This window comes from Halictus rubicundus, chromosome 9 (assembly GCF_050948215.1).
Source record: "Halictus rubicundus isolate RS-2024b chromosome 9, iyHalRubi1_principal, whole genome shotgun sequence".
Taxonomy (NCBI): domain Eukaryota; kingdom Metazoa; phylum Arthropoda; class Insecta; order Hymenoptera; family Halictidae; genus Halictus; species Halictus rubicundus.
The window spans coordinates 8,099,746-8,119,738 of record NC_135157.1 but is presented as its reverse complement, the minus strand read 5'-3'; the positions used below and the strand labels follow the sequence as shown (position 1 = coordinate 8,119,738).

Below are 19,993 nucleotides of genomic sequence, written 5' to 3'. Positions count from 1 at the left end.
TCAGTGGCGACATCGCACCCGCTTTACTCTGAACCACCGAGCTACCCTTAGCAGGGTGGCAGCCCGTGATAACCTCCCCACACGGGTCTTCCCTCCATTTACCCCCGGTGATGGATCCATCGATCGCAAGCACGAACAGGGGTTGAAAGTCCAGCAGGATCCCGCACAGATGTCCCCTGCGGACGTTGCGGCGCGTCCGTAGGCCGTGTTCTCGGCACGGTGGTGTTTGGCGTCGGGTGGCGCGCATAGTGCGCCCCCTGATGCGGGATGGGCAAGTATTGATTGGTTCGGGGTTGGCGCGGCGCGTTCGTCGGCGTCGTGCGGCCACAGAGTGCAAAGAGAGGGTGGCGGAATCGGCAGGCGCCATCACGCGGGGCCACCGCGACCGTCGTCTGAAGGGCCGTCGTCCAGCCAGTGGCCGCGATCTCGATACACCGAAAAGATGGTCATGATGGCTGGCATGGACGACCACGAGCGCAAAGTCGTCCTGGAGTTCTGCCACCTGCTCGAGAAGAGCAAGCAGCTGTTCAACGGGCTCCGGGATCTGCCACAGTACGGGCACAAGCAGTGGCAGGGCTACTTCGGGCGCACCTTTGACATCTACACGAAGCTCTGGAAGTTCCAGCAGCAGCACAGGTGAGTCCGACAAAGAGCGAGTGAAAGAGAGAGAGAGAGAGAGAGAAAGCGAGAGAGAGAGAAATGGCGAGAGAAAGAATGCTGGTGCGAAAGATAGAGAGAGAGAGAGAGAGAGAGAGTCAAAGGGGAAGAGACACAACGGTTAAGGGTGAGTCATCGAGTGGCTGCGCCCCCACGGAGGATCGATTCGAGATCGGCCACGAGGTCCTGTCGAGATCGTTCCTCTGGATCTCAATGCTGGACACGTCCCACGTTGCAACCTCGGTTCGGTGTCAGGCTACTCGGTGGCCTAACTCGCGCCCGCCGGAAAAACGCGTGGCTCCTCGCGAGCCCAGCACGCCGGATCACATCCCTCTCTGCTCGAGGAATCCCGATCCTCGCGCTCCGGGACACCATGTGACGAGTGGCTAGAGACTGTGCGCGCGAGTGAACCATGCACACTGGGTGGAGGGAACGCAGTGGACCACTTGAGACGAACTCGAGTGATGTTCAGCCACGGGACACCCTTCGGCCCGCCGAGGAATAACGTTCTCTTCATGCCGATCGTCGCGGATCTGTGCACACGAAACTCTACGTCCTCGAGGACCAGGATGCATCGGTTTCTTCCGCCCAGTGTGCAGTGCATCTGGCTGCCGTACACGCTTCGTGAATGGTCACCGTAGCGGTGATTGGAAATGCTAGGTCGAGGTGTGTACGGAGAGTCTCGGAGATTGACGATTTAGGTTGTGTGCGATCGATCATCACCTTCCCCGAAGATTGTTTATAGTGTAACGATCGTGGACAGTTGACACGTAATTAGTAGACTGCGGATTTTATGCGTTTATTGGAAAAAATGTGTACGTAAAATGCGATGCAGCGATGATATTCGATTGGACGAATACTGTTAGGTTGTTCTTAATTTGTCGTGATCACCGAGAGCGGAAGCAAATGCAGCGTATTTTGCATAAAGATCCTCAGTCTAGCAATTAGGGTTATCAATTGGTTTCGTTCGTCAGGGAGGTTGTAATTCTGTAGGATATTACGTTGGGCAATTGGGCTTCGATTCGTGGAAGATGATGCTATTTATAATTCTTAAATGGTATTGGGTCGAGTTATTAATAATTTGCATCCTTTATTCCGCAAACGATTTTCGGTTAATGTCCGAATTGAGTCCGCTCTGAGTGTTTCGGTATGTTGGCGATTGATTTATGGGAATTAGAATCGATTAGAAACTGTACGAAACTGAAATTACTATAAACATCTCGTGGATGTTATTATCGTACATCTCTACATACTACTTCAAACTTATTTTCTGCCCAGAAGCTTCTATTTGATTGAAAATGCAGCGAGACCATTAATTAAACATCGTTAAAATTGTTTATGATATTATATTCTGTAAATATGAATTTTCTCCGACCATACATTGCATGAACCACTTGAAATTCGAGCGAACAGTTTTAAACACACTTTCAACAAACAAATAACTCTTTTGAGTCACAAAAAGTCGTAAAAAATTGTCTGGTACGAATATAAACCACCCTCGACTACAGACTATTACAAACATTCGCTCCACAGTGAATACACATAGTCATTAATCTACAAATGAAAACATAATCATAATAGATACTAGCACGTGTTCGCTACCAGCATTTGTTTCGCTGTTTGTCTTATTAAAATACTTCGTCAAATTTAACGTATTATGTCTATGAAATATTAAAACAATACAAGAAAAGAAAATCAAGGATTCCCTGAATATTATGCCGTGTGCCATGACTTTAAACAACAAAGTGGATAAAATTCATTTGACTATCTTTAAGTATAGAGACAGTGACGGTAGCGAACGTGTTAATGTTCAAATAATATGATGTAGAAAAATTATTTAAAATTTCACTGAAATCGTTTATTTGATCGTAGTTTGCACAGTTCCAAATGCTATAGATAAATAAAATCCACAGTCCAACACCGTGCTCACCATTAAACCGCCAAAGAAGACCCAAAAAAAAAAATATTTCTCACGCTCGTACATAATAGTGTAGTATAACAGAACGAGCAGTCCATCAAAACGCGCGAAATTCGGCAGATAGAACGTTGGAAAGAAAGAGGTCGACCAAAGAGAGTCTCGAATAATACTAAATATCCTAAGCAGGGTGTATACTTCTGGCGCAAACTGTACGTATTAGCCACGGTTCCCTAGCCCATCACGGATATTTTTAGTGAATCGCTGGCAGGGTATGTTTTAACGGTCTGCCAATTCTGCCGATCGATTTTTTGTTATTCTTGTTTCTTCTTTTCCTCGTGTGTCCGTGTCCGTGCACCGCGGGCAGTTCCTTCGTTAAAATAAAAGCTGAAAGCGTGCGCTTAATTGCGCGATCACAGAGATTCTTGGGGTGGCCACGTGACCGAGCCCTCGTGTACTGCGGATACACGATCCCAGGCCGTGCCTTCGTTGAACCGTATCGACGCCGCGTAATTTCACGGCGAAAACCACCCCCGTAACACGTTCCGTGTATCGCACAGACGCTTAAACGTGTCCCACTCTTCCAACGCGAACGTTCGCGCGAACCCACCCCCGCACACCCCCGATCCGAAGACCGATTGTGAGCCAGGAACCGGCACGTCCAAGACGAAACGGATCGGGAACGGTTTCTGAAACGTGTATTTCTTTCAACCAGTTAGCTGTTGCGACCTCTTTGAAAAATGTGTACCTAAGTTGCGTCGCAAAAATTAACCGCTGTTTGAATTATAGCTGTTTTGACGAGTATACTCGTCATGACACGAAATATTGCCATTTCTTCACGACGAGTATACTCGTCAAACACAGTTAACTGGTTAACGCTAGAACTACCGAACCAGTCAAGATGACTGGTTCCTAATTACTTATTTCATGATTACTGAAATGATAAAAATGTTTCTATCAGAATTTTTTTAGTGAACTTCGTTATCGAAGCACATGTTGGAATAAAAATGGTATGAGGTTTGAATAGATGTAGTCTTGTCATTATTATAAAGCAATATACATCGGTCGTAATTATTACTCGGCAGTTCTAGTGTTAAGCTGGCATCCAAATGAACATCTTTCGTTTTTCAAAATTCCCCTCGAACTTCTACATTTTCTTTGATACGCTAAGTGCCACACCAATGTTCATCGAAGTCGCACAAAACAACTCGTTTAACCATAAACGTTTGGGTCCGAAGTCACTTCTGACTCACACCGATATTTCACTAATAAATGTTGAACTCATCCCCATCGCTACTGTGACGGGTCACGAATCACTCCGGCATAAGCCTACGGAGGGTTAATCGTTTGCATTTCCCTCTAAACCACCACTATTACTGTATTGTAACTAGACTGCTGATCTTTATGCAAAATAAAAATTTTTTACCTGAATTGCAACGAACTGAAGTGAAGTAGACACTTATTTTCTCTCTTATTATGTTCAGCAGATTGAAAATAATATAGTAGTATGTTCAAATTTTTTCAATATTTTTGCTATTTAAAAGTCCACAATTTTTGTCATAAATGTATAAAATCCGCAGTCTAATTATAACTTAAAACAATTCTTGAATTACTAAATGTCTTTGTGTTTAATCAATTGATAAATCAAGCGTGGTATAAGTAAAATAGAGAAGACAAAGTTTATCATACAGAAATGATTTTACTGACACTCTCGTACCTCGTAGATCCTAATGAAATTTCGTTTACTTAACAGATTTTAGTAAAACTTGATTTTTCAAGTTTGGTAAACGATTGTGTTAGTCTCCCTGTGGGGTTTCTGTGTAGAGGAACCTTATCTTTAGGAATTTCTTCAAAAAGTGTTGTTAGGGAATAAATATTAGGACATGAATTCTCGTAGCTCTGCATTCGCGAATGAAATGAATATTTATTACACTGTTTCAAGGGGAATCCTCCCCTGTGGTGGGGATAAAATTTCGACAGTTACGGTGGAGACCCTTGCGACAGTTACAGAGAGAATGCTGTAGACAAATAGCAGGGTATCATGTTCGCCACGTACGATCGCGTCTGGAAGACGTTCGCCGGGTTGGGTTCGCGGGAGGGATCTTTCATTTACCCATTCGATTCCGTAATCTTCGACCCTTTGTCCCTTTCCTTTTGATCGTAAAGTGGCGTCGGCCGGGTAACTCGACAAAGAGTCGATTGTCTATTCAGGCATTCACTTGGCGGCCGTTCGAACGCTCGCCGCGCGACACCTGGCTTGAAAACGACCTCGGCGCTCGCGTCCGACTGTTAATAAATATCGGGAACGGACTCTCGCACGTGCTCATTCAGGGGAGATCGGTTTCCGCGTTCGCCGCTGGCAGACAATGCTCGGGGAAAAGTTTTTCGCGGGCTTGTGTACCGTTTGAAAAGTATCGCCGCCCGCGGGACCGCGGCTCCTCTGTCTCCTGTATCTTGTTGTCGACGTCTGCCGTGGCAGACAACGCCGTCTCCCCCCCCCCCGACCATTGTTTCCCTCTTCCCGCGGCTTCTTCCCTAAGCATCGCCGGATTCCGCGGGTTTTTTCACGCCGAGCGAATTTTATCCCGAGGAAACTCGCCCACGCAGAAATCGTTAAACGGTTTCTGCAGTCCCCGGCGCCGACCATTTATTCTTTCCCGCCTCTCGTTTATCGGCCCCTGCCAATGAACGATCCGCCATTTAGACCCGGTTCGTTCCGGCAAAGTGATTAACTCCTCGCGAGATAAAACCGGGCCGAATTAATGAAATTGTATGTACAAAGTGTTCCTCAAAGTATCATTTTCAAAGAGTGTTTCTCCGAGTAATTGTTCGTAGATTGCGTTATTGTTCGGCTGCTTGTGCAAGATTATGCAAGTTGTTTGTGCTGAAATAGCTCGTTTTGGTTTCGTTGAAGTTTTTAGAGATCGACGTTATACGTGTAGATTTAGTGTTATGATTTGTAACGTGGTGTGTTTGTAGTAATTTGTATTATTGTAACAGGTTCTGTACGGCAGTCTGTTTTTTATTACTGAAAAATGTGTTTTAATCGATGGTCCATTGAAGGATTTCAGGCAGATGTCGAGATTTAAACATTCTGCTTCTGTTAATACTATTATCGATGTATAGTTAAGTTTCAGTACTGTTATCGTTATTGTCAGTGCAAGCAATGTCTTTATCATCAAATGTACTTTACCTATCATCGTTTTCTGTCGCTCTTATATTTTTATTTTTAACATTTTAGGCCTCAGCAGAGGCTTTTACTATAATATTTAATTTATATTGTATTACATTACATTGTTCTTTTTTTTTTTGCTTTTTTTACAGTAAGATTAGTATTTAGTATTCGTGAAACTTTTCATTGCAGATTCGTAGACGAAACAAAAGTAATGGAAACAATCCTATCTTTTGTACCCCAGTTAATAAAGTTTAAGGGATGGAATCACCCTCAGAAAATTGCCACCCTTGAGGCTGCCTCTGAAACTATCAGAGATAAAAATATACTTTGAATTGTAAAGTTTTATGATTTTTCTGCACTGTATTGCGATAATCATAACTTTTTGTTGGGCACAGGAATTTAAAAAAAAAAAGCGAGGGTAGCAACCCTTGTATTGAAGTTTGCCCGTTTGATGATTCAAACTAAAAATAACGCGTATTTAATTCTGAATTGGAAGATATGAATGTCTCGTGCGGAATTTGCGGACATTGTAGATAGGTTATAATAAATAGACTACAGTTAATTGATAAAAGTAGAAATTTTGTTAATGGATCTAATCTTGTTAATTATGCAGAGTCTTTTATATTGTCAAACCCAAAGTACCTCTTGCACGTTATAACATTCATTCAAGTTATATCCGGACCTCTCCGTTATGGGGGGCCAAAATGTCAACACGCATAGCTTCAGAAACTTTAACTTCGTCTTTGAAAATATCAACGATTAAAAAATTTCATTTATGAATATCGATACTACGTGCCTTTATCGAGAAGATTCCAGCAGAAAACACTTTAACTCGGTTAATTCGCAAGAAATATTTCTTTTATGACAAAAACTTTTTGTTCTTCCGGTTATGTTACTTACGCTTCTTACTAGCAAAAACAATACATTATCTAGAGTAAATTTGTTTCCCTACATATACCGTCAGTCAAAGAAGTCTCCCTACACCCGATAAAATGATGTGACTTTTTTTAAAAGTGGACCACGTGACTTGAGTTTTTTCAAGAACTTGGAAGAGTTAGTTTACCAAATGATGTATGAAGAATATTTTAACACTCAGGTTTGTACAGCTTTTTAATGAATTTTGGTTAGGTCTGGTTAGATTTCTGGGGGAGTAGGTGCAGGAAGAAGGGTGGAGCCTCTCCCCCGCCCTGAAGAACAGAGTTCGCTATAGTTATCCTATCAGTATTTTGTGAATATCTAAAAAGCCTAGGGGCGGTACCACGTATAGGGAAAAGTTGTTCAGAATGATGACCTTGACAACAATTATATTTGAAGGTCATGAAAATCGGTGAGGAATCGCAGAAGTATATAATTACCGAGACTTTTTTCGCTGACTGTAAGTCCAGTAGACGCAACAAATGTTCTCCGCGAAATGTCTTCGTTGTAATCTGAAAAAAAAAAAATGATTATCACCCCTTCCTCTGCCGTGTCGAATCACGATATCCCGGTAACACGACGATTTTCATCAGCCGATATCGCGAATCGATGAACTCGGGACCCGGTATCCGTTCGGGCGTTTCGAAGCGTCAAGATCTGAACCACGATTCCCCTACTTTCAGGACGATACTGGACACGAAGTACGGCCTGAAGAGATGGCAGATTGGCGAGATCGCGAGCAAGATCGGCCAGCTCTACTACCACTATTACCTCCGCACCAGCGAGACCAGCTACCTGCACGAGGCCTACTCGTTCTACGCGGCGATACGCGGCCGCGCGTACTACAGCCGTGCGGCGAAGGAGGACCGGAGCGACCTGATGGTGAAGAAGCTGAGGTACTACGCCCGTTTCATCGTGGTCTGTCTGCTGTTGAACCGTATGAAGCTGGTCCGTGAGCTTGTCCAGGAGCTCGACGCCCAGATCGTCGACTACACGAGCACCTACGAGCCGGACGACCAGCTCGAGTGGAACCTGGTGCTCGACGAGATCAAGGCGTTCGTGAAGGCCGAGTCGGCGGTCGGTGTCGTTCACACGGACTCGAACCCGGTGATACTGACCCACAGACTCGGCCCGCAGACCTCGCCGCCCGTCGAACGTACGCCACCCATGTGCCTATCACTGCAGGAGATCCTGATCGTCGGGAACTGCGCCGACCAGGTCAAGTTCAGCGAGCTCTCGATGGACATGTTCAGGATGCTGCAGACCCTCGAGAGGGAGCCCAGGGACGACCCTAACCACCTGCACGACGCCTCGCCGGCCGGCAGAATGCCCTTCAGGCCGGGACCGTATCCCGGCGCGGAGAACGGCGCGGCGAGACGCGACAATCCACACAAGTACCTGCTGTACAAGCCCACCTACAGCCAGGTGCAGGTGTTCCTCGCGAGCGGGTTCAAGGAGCTGCCCGCGAACGGGGCGCTTCTGCTCTACCTGTCCGCGGACGGCTGCTTCTCCACCGTCAAGCATCCGGAAGAAAGTGAGTCTCAGCTTTGATCGTTAACCCAGCCGGCTTCCCGTGATCTTAGAGCATTGGCTGAGTCGTTGCTGTGACGCGGGAATCGTGAGATACTGTGCTAGTAGGTTGCCCCGAGAGCTTACGGGTTGTTTCGGGTGTTTAGCTGGCTGCCTCCGCTATCACGTTTCAGGCATTTCTTTTTGTTAAGGTAGAGCTTGGGAAATTGTAATATGTGTTTCGGGAGTAGCTAGAATTTTTATGTGCTACAGATGCTGCATTCGGCACGAGCAGCCGTAGCTGGTTTGGGAGAGACTTGGAAATAATCCTGTTCGTGGCTGATACTCGAGTAGTGCGATTGTAAAACAGTATTGTACGAAAATATGAGAGCAATTTTTTATCTCTACGAGTGCAGCTGTTAATTAGAATTTCAAATAGTGAAATATAAAGAGTGTGCCGTTGCCGGGAAGTACAGAATGCCCTTGCAAAGGTTCAATCGAATTAAATGACTTTTGAGATTCTCGAGGCATTGTGTCAGACAATCAGAGACCTATCAGAGAAAACAAAATTGGAAATTTTTCAAACTTGTATATGTATCATATTGAAGAATGTTAAATTATAAAATTGGAAGCAGGAGGCAGCCCTTAAACAATTTTCCATTTGGCTGTTCGCCTAACAAGAAAATATGCCAAAGTGATAATCGACTTTGATGAGGAAGCGGGTTTTATATAATCTCTAAATTGTTTATTAAGGGATACATGTACAACAGTTTTGCCGTTTTTAATGGTTTTTGCATATCTAACTGTTACCAGAATATTTGATAAAGTATGCTTCCCACCCCTAACTTTGAAGACTCTAAACAAGACCTTTCATCATCCCTTAAACATAAATGTTGGCAGATTATAATTTTACCAGGATTTTGCGATTGTCACTTGGCTGTGTGTTGCCGTTGCTTGTTAGGTGTTCACGCTCACTGGCAGAGGGAAAATGATTATGCGCACATGTAGCATAAAGAATACCACGATTCCCGAGTCATTGTGTAATCTTGCCTTCAGATGTGCTGGCCGTACACTTTTGCGCCGTTGTTGCTCTTAGGCTACGTCTTTGTTGTTTCGATGATCGTAAAATACGGTGTTGCATTTGTCGCTTAATTGATAGCATTAGCCGAGAGATGACAGTCAGCTAGAATTACTTTATCTTAAGAAAGTTTTCGAGCTGATTAGATAGTCCGTATATCAAATAGGATACTACTTCTTTCAACTCTACTATCATACTTAACCATACACTCACCGAACATAACATCTCGTTAAATATTTAGTACAAGCGTACAACGAGAGCTTTCCCAATCCGAAAAATACGATTAACCCTGTATATAACTTTTTAGCCCCTGGGCAACACTAATTTCAAGTGCCATTTTTATATATTTCTCAAAATCTCAATGTTTCCTATACGGTACTTTTTTTATCATTCTATATGGTCCAAAACTGTTCAGTCTACAATTATTAAAATCACAGGAAATTATCAAACAGTTTCAACTACACTGTGGATTTTATGCATTTTTGGCAAAAATATGTAGGTAAAATTTAAGGCAGTGGACAGATTAAAAGAATTTAAGAAACTTATAAAAATTATTGAAAGAAGAAAGAAATTTCAGTTTGGCTCCCGCTCCAATTTTTATTTTCCGTAAAGATCCGCAGTACAGTTATAACAAAAACGAGTAGGTAATATACGAAACAGTGCAAATTTATCGATTAACAGAAAAAATACGTATTTATCTGACGATTGTTATTTTAAAAGATCCACAGTCTAGTTACAAATTACCAAGCCGCTTAAATATACTAAAAAAGTCCGCACTATTAAGATGTCGTTTTCAAACAATTAATCTTTCTAAGCAGCAAAGAAACATTGAAAAAACTGTGCCAAGACCTTTCTAGAAAAAATGTATGAACAGAAACATGTTAAAAGAAGGACGTGCCGCAGTGAGATCTCCGGCCAAATGATTCAGTCGTTTCGAAAACCGGTCTATTGAGGGAATTTTCGATAGCGAGCAAGAGCGATCAAAGTCTGGCAACGTTCTTTCATGGTGAAAGTCTCTCACGAGAATAGCTCGCTATAAAAATACGCGAACGATGCGACGGGGAGGGAAGCGGAGGGCGATGCTGGAAAGAAGGGTCGTGCAGCGAGAGGGTGAAGGAGGAGGGAGGGAGGGAGTCAGATGGGCCCGGGGAACGCTGATCGGCCGAAAATTACTTATCACGGTAGAGGGCAGCCACTGATGCACGGTTAAAGCGAATCACTCGCTCGGCGAAGCCGAAGGCGGACGCGTGTCGGTGTTTTCGGTCAGTTTCCTCGCCGGCCTGGGGTAATCCGGACGCTTTGCCCGTCGATCTAGGGAACGGGTTTTCCGTGTTCCCTGGATCGGAACAGAGCCGCCAACAGATAAGCCGGTGTCGCAGCGGTGTTACGCGGGCCCCGTTACACCGGTCCGCGGATCCGTGAACGTCCACGGGCCGGGATCTTACCCGCTAATTGGATCTGAGAATCGGACTATCGCCTTTCTCTCCCATAACCCAGCCTCAAGGGCTTCGTGGCTGTGGCGACCCTACCCGCTCACCAAGACTTCGCACCACCCCTGACACCCTACATGCGTCGACCATCGACGCACACTGGGCCAAAATCGCAAAATGCTCGAGAAAATTCACGCCTCTGTTAATTATACATGCTCGATTACAAACAGAACGATTTTAAGCGGTTTTCAGGTCGTAGAATACAACCCCCTTATAGGGGGTGCTTCGCTCTAAAGAATTGACACTTTTCATCAATGGTGTTAGGCTTTTAAATCAGGTTGATCGACACACTTGATATTCTCTCATATTTCTCTCGGATAAAGATTCAGGAGACAATCGATATTCGGATGACCCAGCATGATCAACAGTCATCGTGCACCTATAGCTCCGCGTGGTCTCATAAATCGTTAGAAAGTTTACTGGCTACCCGTCATCCTCCCTCGAATCCTCTTAAAATACGTCGGCGCTAACAGGTTGATGATATCAGAGTAAACTTTTTAGGGATGTGAAGGAGACACTCTTCGCATTTTATCCAACAACATCGATTTAACCCTTCTAAAATATTTCGGCTGTTACACAAATTTAAACAAATTTTATGCCATCATTATACCAATCGTTCGAGAACGGATTCTAATAATCTCGTTCGTCTTGGGGGTCTACATGATCCCAGGATCAAGTTATTATTCAGGAAAAGGGAGGTTTCTTCTCGGTAGCTCCGAAACGTCAGAAACGAACGCCTGTTTCTTAATTGGATCCACTAAAAGATCAGTGTGTCTCGCGCGAGAGGTACCGCGGGATACAGCATCTTTTCTATTTTCTTTTTCCCTTTCGCTCTCTTCCCCTCTTTAATTAGCGGCCATCCTCGTGCAAGTTTCATGCGGATTGAAAGGAGACATCTCGAGAGTGACCTCGGCGGGGATGCACGACTGCGTGACCGTGACCTCTTATCGCGATGGCCGTCGTATTAACTAAACAGAAAATCCAGGTCGTTTAGATGGTTTCCTAATATTCCACGTGTACCCGATATACATACACATATATATCGTATATATCCGACCGCCCACGGCTATCTTTCGATCAATCTCTGATCACTGTCTCCTTCATTTTACGGGGGACAGACCGTTTCCCGGCTCGCGCGACATTTATTCGATACTTTTCTGATTACGGAACAGTTGATTCGTGCCGCTGGCGCCGTACGCAGGCCCGCTATCAGCGGCAGGGATCATTTAGGTCATACGGGGATGCTACGAAATGAACAGCACTTATAGCGACGCTTGATTAAAAAGTTCCAGTAAACTGTAAATTAGCAGCGAAAATGCGGAACGAAACAGCGTACCGTTAATCTCGTTAATCCGTTGCATTTTAATATCGAGTCGGACTCCTGATGAGGATCTCGAACTACTAAACAGCGATCCGAGTGATTTCACGTAGCAATAAAATTTCATCTTTTTGTTAGCAATATTCAGTCATTGAAGAAAATTTAGATATACCGCGGGCATAAATTTTCCTTTTCTTCCAGCAAGTTATTAATGATAAATAGACTGTGGATTTTTATAAAAAAATCTCTGTGTCATTTGCAAGGGACAGAAGCCAAATAACAAATTCTTCCTCCACTTGTTTATTGTAAAAATCCTAAATTCTCCTCATTTATAACGAAATAGGGTGAGGGACTCCAGTACTGTGGGGGCGCCAATTACTGTGCCTATATTAATTATACTTATTTTTAAAACGTAATTAATATTAAAAAAGATATTTATATATATATATATATACAGTAATTGGCACCCCCACAGTAATTGAGTCCCTTAGCCTAGACGAAACACAAAACGGTGAGAACATTCAATCCACTTAAAAATCTTACTGTGCCACTTACAGCTGGTTAAAATGATTAGACGAAGAAATAAATGTCTATGTAGCTCCTGTGTCTTGCAATTAATACAGACAATTTTTATCGTGCATAAAAATCGGCAGTCTAGCGATAAGCATCATGCAAACATTTTTTTATCTTTTATATTCTGAAAGCAAGGTCAAATTGAGGAGGGTGTTTTTTTTTTAGCAAACAAGGCTGCTGAAGCGTTTCATAGCAATTTTGTCGAGAGTGTTACAATATTTTTTGGTAATAACGATAGAACGTTTGAATGTTGCGCACCGGGATTTTTCGATAATATTGTGGCAGAACGCGGAGCAGAGGCATCAAAGAAAATGTAACAGACACACTGCTGTTTTAAACACTTGAGTTTAACATACACGTTCCATCCGCTGAAAGCTGCAAATGCAAGGGTTCGAGTGCATACGTGGGCGAGCGTGCGCCAGGTCTTTTCCGACTGCTTTTTCGTTTCGCGTTGCAGCCTCGTGTTCCGCTATATACCGCTCACTTTCCATTCTTCGTATTCCATAGTTCACGTTATTATCTCGGACATTGCAGTTCGCGAATTCGGTCCGCTCTCGTCGTGTGACCTTGTCGCTCGAAAATTCTTTTCTGCGCGGGAATACGCGACGCACGGAAGATCGTTCCCCGATGCAAAGGGGCCGCCGAATAGCCAAGAAAAAAAAATAAAAAGAAAGAAAGAAAGAGAAGCGAAGAGGGAGGAGAAAGAGAAAGACGGAAAGAAAAGAAGAATTTCATCGGGGACTGAAGGTCGGCGGGCGTTGAAAAATTCACCGGATGACCACCGAAAAGGAACGCTCCCGACCGCTATTCAGAGCGGTGAGGTTACAACCCGGCCGCCGGGACGGCGAAAACGGTCTTTCAACGAAAGTAGAGTAGTGCATCCGTGTCAAGGTCATCCGGCGATAGAGGATTCCAACGCGCCCGGTGGATTCTAAGTTCGCAATCAATATCGAAACGCGAGCCGCGGGCGTCGATATCGTCGGGACCAGGTGTCTGCGGACACGTTTCCCTCTTTAAAACCGTTGTCTAGCCTCGTTAAGGTCTCGATACAGTCTCCGAGCGAGACAATGAAATGCCTTTGATCAAGGCAACGCGTAGAAATCGTCCGCTTAACGCGCTGACTAACGCTGCGGCCCTCAGACAATGCACAGCCCGCTCGATCCAACCCTGCCACCCGACTTTTCAACTATTAAGTCGTTCAGAAAGCTCTGCGGATTTTTTGTTGAAAAAGAAATGTCCACGTTCTGCCCAATTATTTTAATCGGTTACAACTTTACATGTCCCCGACTGTTTGCGAAAACGTAGTTTTTGGAACTATCCGATCGTCCTCGCGATATTCTAACTATTTACGATCGTACGAGAACAAAAGCTTGATAGAAAACATTTGTATACAGATGTCGTGTAATAGTCAGTGACTTATTTTTTAATTTGGCTTGCATCCATGTTTGAGACTTTAATAACTGTTCTTGGCTGATAAGAAACCTTTTTGTGACCGTGTGTAATAGTATTACAGCTGGACTGTGGATTTTGCACAGTTATGCCAGCTCTAACTACGTGTCTACGGTTCAACATACTGAAAACCTTTATTGATCTCTTACGATATTTTACTTCTCATTTGGACGCTGAGGGAACGAAACTAATTTCGTCTCGATTCTAGTTTCTATCAATTGGTCCATGAAAATATGTTTTGCCGTTCTGACCATTTTGACAATCCACCATACAATCATTCACAACAATAAACACAGTAATGTTGGGAAAAATAATTTCTGAGATCTGTTCGAATAACCACATGAACAAGAAACTGAAAGTACAAGTACAAACTGCAATCTGAATTTCACCTTTGACTTTGGAAACGATATAGAAATTAGAAAAAATTTTATTCTTGATTTAAACACACCGAGGTTACCAAATACTGTATCTGGAACTTGTTTGTTCAAAGTGAAAGTTCAAACTGCAACATCGACTTCACGTTTGACTTTAAAAATGATACATAAATTTTAAAAAATAGCAACAACTCTTATTCTTATTTTGGAAGCGCCCTGTACATGAAGTTCAATTGAAATCAATGCGTAACTCTTCTGCCGACTCCTCTCGTAAGTGGATTAAGGTTTTAGTAGAATATGCGGTCAGTGGTCAGACACGAGAATCGAATCGAATCGGAATAGACGGGAGGGAGGGGTGGGGAGGGGGGAAGAAGGGGCGAGTTTTAAAATCGTTCGGGGATCGCAGTCACCTGTAGTGAGCCAGAGAATAATTTCTCGAAGGATGCCGCGAACGATTTTGGTAGCTTTCCAATTTGGTAGCGCCGCCGCACCGCCTCGAAAACCGGCACGCTCCGACGAGCTTCTCATTGTTCCGTCGAAGCGGAGCTCGGCTTTCAGCTCGTTCGAGCATGAAGTCGATGCAACCGATCGTCGCTATTCATAGTGAACGTCGGGCGCGAAAACGGACCTAACGAAAGCGCGGGACAATTGACAGGTTTCCGCGGATAGTTACGTTTCTAGCATTATGTAACAAAACAATAAGCTGCGGCGACTGAAAATCCTTCCCTTAATCGAGTTCCATTTGTTGCCGAGAAACCCATTTACGAGTCGCGACGATCAACAATCATTAACATAATTAATCCATAAAGTCATCAGATTATTTGAAATATTTTACACTGTATGAATTTTTTTAATTCTGTGCACATTCAGTGCGTTCCGAAGAATTAATCTACAATGTTACTAGATTAGTCGAAGCATTTTACAATATAAAAAGTTTTTAAATTCCGTGCAAATCTAGAAAGTCATTAGATCACTTGAGACATTTTACGCTGTAGCAATTTTCAGAATTTATCCTAAATATGAGTGAGATTTTTATTGAAAGAATTAATCTAGAAATGTAATCTTGAATTATGGGTTTTTTAAAACGACATTATAGCCTCAATCTTAGATTTAAAGGCTGATCGTGTACTTTTTTATCTAAAAGTAAGTGTTGCTTGAATATTAACTATGTCTTCTTTCATTAGAACATGCCCAAGAACAAGCATTCTTACTTCCAACAAGTCACGCGAGATCTCCATTAAATACTTAGCTGCATGATCTGATTAAGAGATGAAAGGATTAACGCACTGAACGCCCCGTGAGTTATATCTGAGTCACGCTGTTTTCGGTCAAGAGGTTACGCGAATTGAATATATCAGTGAAACCACGGATTGAGATTTACAAGAAAAAAATATGTAATTATTTTTACTTATTTTTCCACTTTGACGTAAAATTGCTTTTTAACTCTAACTCACTTTTTTGTTACTCAAATAATCTTATTAATATAGATATGTGCATCTTGTATTATTCCTTGTGAAAGTTACATTAAAAAGTATTGAGATCTACAGTAACTGTGCACTTTATATGACTTTGCAATGACTTACGTCGTTTTCATTTCAATTTGGAGATAAGGGGAAACAGCTTTAGAAAATATATACAGTTATTCAGTTTAAATTAATAAATATGGTAGTGGTATGTTAATTGAGGAAACATAACAGTAGTATCGATTGATTCTGAGGTTCCTGGACGTTGACTTTTCAATAATAAATAACGCAGATGTTCACGAACCCTAGTTTGTACTTGAGCTTGCATGAGTGAATCTAAAGTTTGAATATTCATAGTAATTCTCAGCTATGTCTCCACTCTGTGCTGAGTTGTGTTTTAAACTATTTAGATCCATATTTGGACTAAGTCCCTTTCAGAAATTGATTAATGTATTACTATCTTACTATTTTACTAATTATTACTATCTTACTATTTTATTAAGTATTAATATCTTACTATTTTACTATAAGCATTACTATCTGAATTACTAGTGTTATTATGATATTCTCTAATCTTGGTTAAATATACTCTCAGTCTGACATCCGACCAGTGATGCCTCTGGAAATCCGTACCATTGACAAAACATGGCGGCACACACCGATTTCTAGTCAACAATTTATTCCTCATAAAAGCTTGTGTAAATTATCAGATTACTAGGTTCGACCATGTCCCCTTCTACTGCAGATGAAACAAAGCAGTTAGAAAACATAGCACCCTTACAGACGTAGAACATTTCCCCTAAGCTTGGTCCCTATATTTTCAAAATTAAAAGAAATACATCATTTTGTAATACAGCTCGGCCATTCCACTAGCTTCAGAATTCCTCTTCCTACGTCATTTATAAATTAAACGTAAACTTTCTTCACCGATTACGTCCAATGTTCTGCACTCAAGAAGAAGAGCGCGACGCGTTGCACTTGGGAAAGAACATTTCCAAATATTGCTATACTGGTTACATGAAAATGCAACGTATATCTCGCCTCTTGCGGAGCGCAGTTCTCTCCACAATCAATTTTCTACTTTCGCTCCAGTCTGGGGTTTCAGTCCCCCAAGTCCCCTAAGTCCTCCATCCGGAATCTCTCGCATCCATCCAGCCGGCTCCCGGGAGCCACCGGTTCCGTCCCACCACGGCCATTTTTCCAAAGGCATCACTGCATCGGAGCGATCGGCGAGACCGGAATTGCACGATGTTGATAAACGTTGCGGTGTTCCAGTGGGGTACGACCTGGGCGGCGTGTCTACCTGCAGCAAGAGGGATCCGGAGCACGGGAAGAGGCCGACAGGTGGCAAGGAGCCGCACTGCCTCTACCCGGGCGACCTCTATCCGTTCACCAGGAAGCCGCTGTTCGTGGTGGTCGACTCGGACAACAGCTTCGTGTTCCAGCAGATACCGCGCTACTTCGGCCAGCCGTTGATGGTGCTGATGTCGCCGCAGGACACGCCGGCGACCCTACGGGACGTCCGACACGGCGGCAGCCTGTTCACCCTGTTCCTCCATGCCCCTCTCGCCGCCTTCTGCCTTATATGCAACATCGGTAGCCTGGCCGTGCACCACTGGGAGCGGTGCCAGCGTTACATCGAGCGATTCCTCATCGAGGCCTGTCAGCTCGTCACGCGTTCCAGATGTGGTAAGGACACTTCCTATACTCTTCGCTTTTTTCCTCAGCCTCTTAGGCTGTCTAAAACTGACTCCTCGTTCAATGCTGCGAGGTCTCTACCACCGTTGCTCCCTCTCTCTTCTCGTTCTCTTCGTCTGTTGTCGCTGGAGTGTCATCGGAAGCTGGTCTCAGGCTTTCTACCAATTGAACTTTGCGCTACGACAAAATCGTTGTCTTTGTGCAATGACAAAATCCAACTTTGTCGTTGGTCTTAGGATGTCTTAAGCTCCCTTAGGCTGTTCTGAATATGCCAGTACCGATCTGTCGTTGCTCAGATATTTCGCTGTTACATGCACAACGGGAGTATGCATCCATTTATTTCAAACGAAACAGTGTTGCGTACTGCGTATCGTGTTGCTTATCAATATGCACATGATCCGTTGTCTCATTACGCACCAAAATGAATGAAGAAAATACTAGGTACACGAATTAACAATAGAACCACCGAGCCCTAAACGTGACTGAGACTTATCACTTTATAATAACAGCAAGATTGAATTTGCTCAGGTTTCATACGATTTTCATGGTAACGTGTACTCCAAAGAAGAGATATATTAAAAAATTTCTCGTGAAAACATTATCATAGTTTCACTAATCGTGAAAGAAAAATTATCCACCAGTCATTCTGACTGGTTCGGTAGTTCTAGTGTTAATTGGTGGCTGGCAGAGCTAATCAATCGTGACTTTATTTTGAATTCAAATCTTTCACCGTATTGGAGATATTTTAATTATTAAGGGTATCCACGAGTAATGTCGTCTCTTAACATTTATGTAATATAATAATATTTATTTTGCTTAACATTTAGTCTAGTCTAATCAATTGCAATTTCTGATAAGTCTGATTAGTATGTAGTCCACGATTAAGGTGGCAATAAATAAATGAAAGTGGCGGAGATTGTTTCAGACAGCGAAAGGTGTTTTAGACATTTGTAAATGATCGATAAATTCGCGAAAGGGCTGCGAACTGATTTGTACAGCTAATATGCAGGAAGTGGATAGACAGCCTGAAGATCGTCGTTAGGGGAGCCTGATTTCTCATCGAGGCCCATCAGCTAGTCCCGCGCTCCAGATGCGATAAGGACTCTGGCGTTTGTGTCCCCTCCCCCCTTTCTCTCATCTTTCTTTTTGTCCGACGTCATTTGAATGTCGCGAGGAGTCTGTCTTAGGCGAGAGGGTCGGTGCCGAGAGATCTGGGAGTTCTAATTGGCTCGCAACGACGGTGGGACGAGGGATATCAGAGACAGGGATCCGTGTCGGTGAAACTTTCTTGGCTCCGGTATGCTGATTTCGAGGGCTGGTCCAGTTGGAACCGTTTTTTGGAAAGCCCGCGTATTGATCCCGGCGCCGGAAACGGGAACGGCAGCCTCGAAAGTGTATCGATTGCTTGGCGGGAAAAATTATTCGACCTGGCCACCACGGGCTGCCGAATATCAATCTTTGAAATATTGACCACGTGTTGCGGGATACCGTATACAATAACTGCGGTGGCGGATACGATAAGTTGAACATTGCCGGAACTGCTGGTACATTGTGTCGTATTTGCTCTTTTTTTAGATCCTCTGCGCGCCGCAGGAGATCTCTGCTAATTCATTTTCGTTGAGGAATAATTTAAGACGGAGAGGGGCGAAAAGAAAATTGCTTCAAAACATTATGCTTATTTACGAAACGTTGGAAATAACATCGTTCAGTTGATGTATAAGTAAAATTAAATATAAAACTTACGAAATTAACTAAAACACACAAAAATAAACTTAAAATCGAATAAAATTAATATTAATCTGGGGATCTCCTATGCATTCGTGACAGGAAGAAGTAAGTGAATAGACTTTAACACGTTAAGTGCCGAATATCAAACCCAGAGATTCGTACAAAATCAGAGTAATCTCATTAATGAAACCGAAACTAGAAATTTAAAATGTATTATAGGGTTTGCTATCTAACCCTGTCGGATTCTGAAGATACTAATAAAATTCGGTTTATCTGGACACGTCACAATAAAAGTGAATTTCGAAACCTAGTCAAAAATCACTGTCAGTCATATGCGACTGCCACAGTTAACGTGTTAATATTTAAATGAACGGCAAATGACTTTTACTCGAATAAAGATGTTTCGAGCTAATCAAACTTCGTCGGTATCGTGCACACTTCTTACGCGTCATGGTTTTCGGAAGGGTAGCAATATTTTTAGGAGTAGTAAAAGCTGATCCCATGTTGTGCGAGTGTACACACCCTTTCTTCCCCTACAAGGTGAACATTATAGCAGCTAAAATGGACTTTACACGCGGCGAATGGGAGAAAGAACGTGAGAGGAGGGGACAAGAGAGAAAGAAAAGTTGCTTCTGCAAGAAAGAATCGTTG

The 19,993-nt window shown here is 43.2% G+C and overlaps 1 protein-coding gene across 2 annotated transcripts in view; it reads left to right on the top strand.

Moving 5' to 3' along the window:
- The first annotated feature begins 331 nt into the window (after window positions 1-331).
- LOC143357125 (protein SCAI) overlaps window positions 332-19,993 on the top strand; it is a 37,935-nt gene continuing 18,273 nt past the window's right edge. For both annotated transcript variants that reach the window (XR_013082771.1, XM_076793374.1), the window contains exons 1-3: window positions 332-636; window positions 7,346-8,196; window positions 17,192-17,605. Coding sequence is in view for 1 of the 2 variants with exons in the window: in XM_076793374.1 (XP_076649489.1) it covers window positions 443-636; window positions 7,346-8,196; window positions 17,192-17,605 (1,459 nt within the window). In the remaining variant the exon portion in view is untranslated. The remainder of the gene's footprint in view (window positions 637-7,345; window positions 8,197-17,191; window positions 17,606-19,993) is intronic.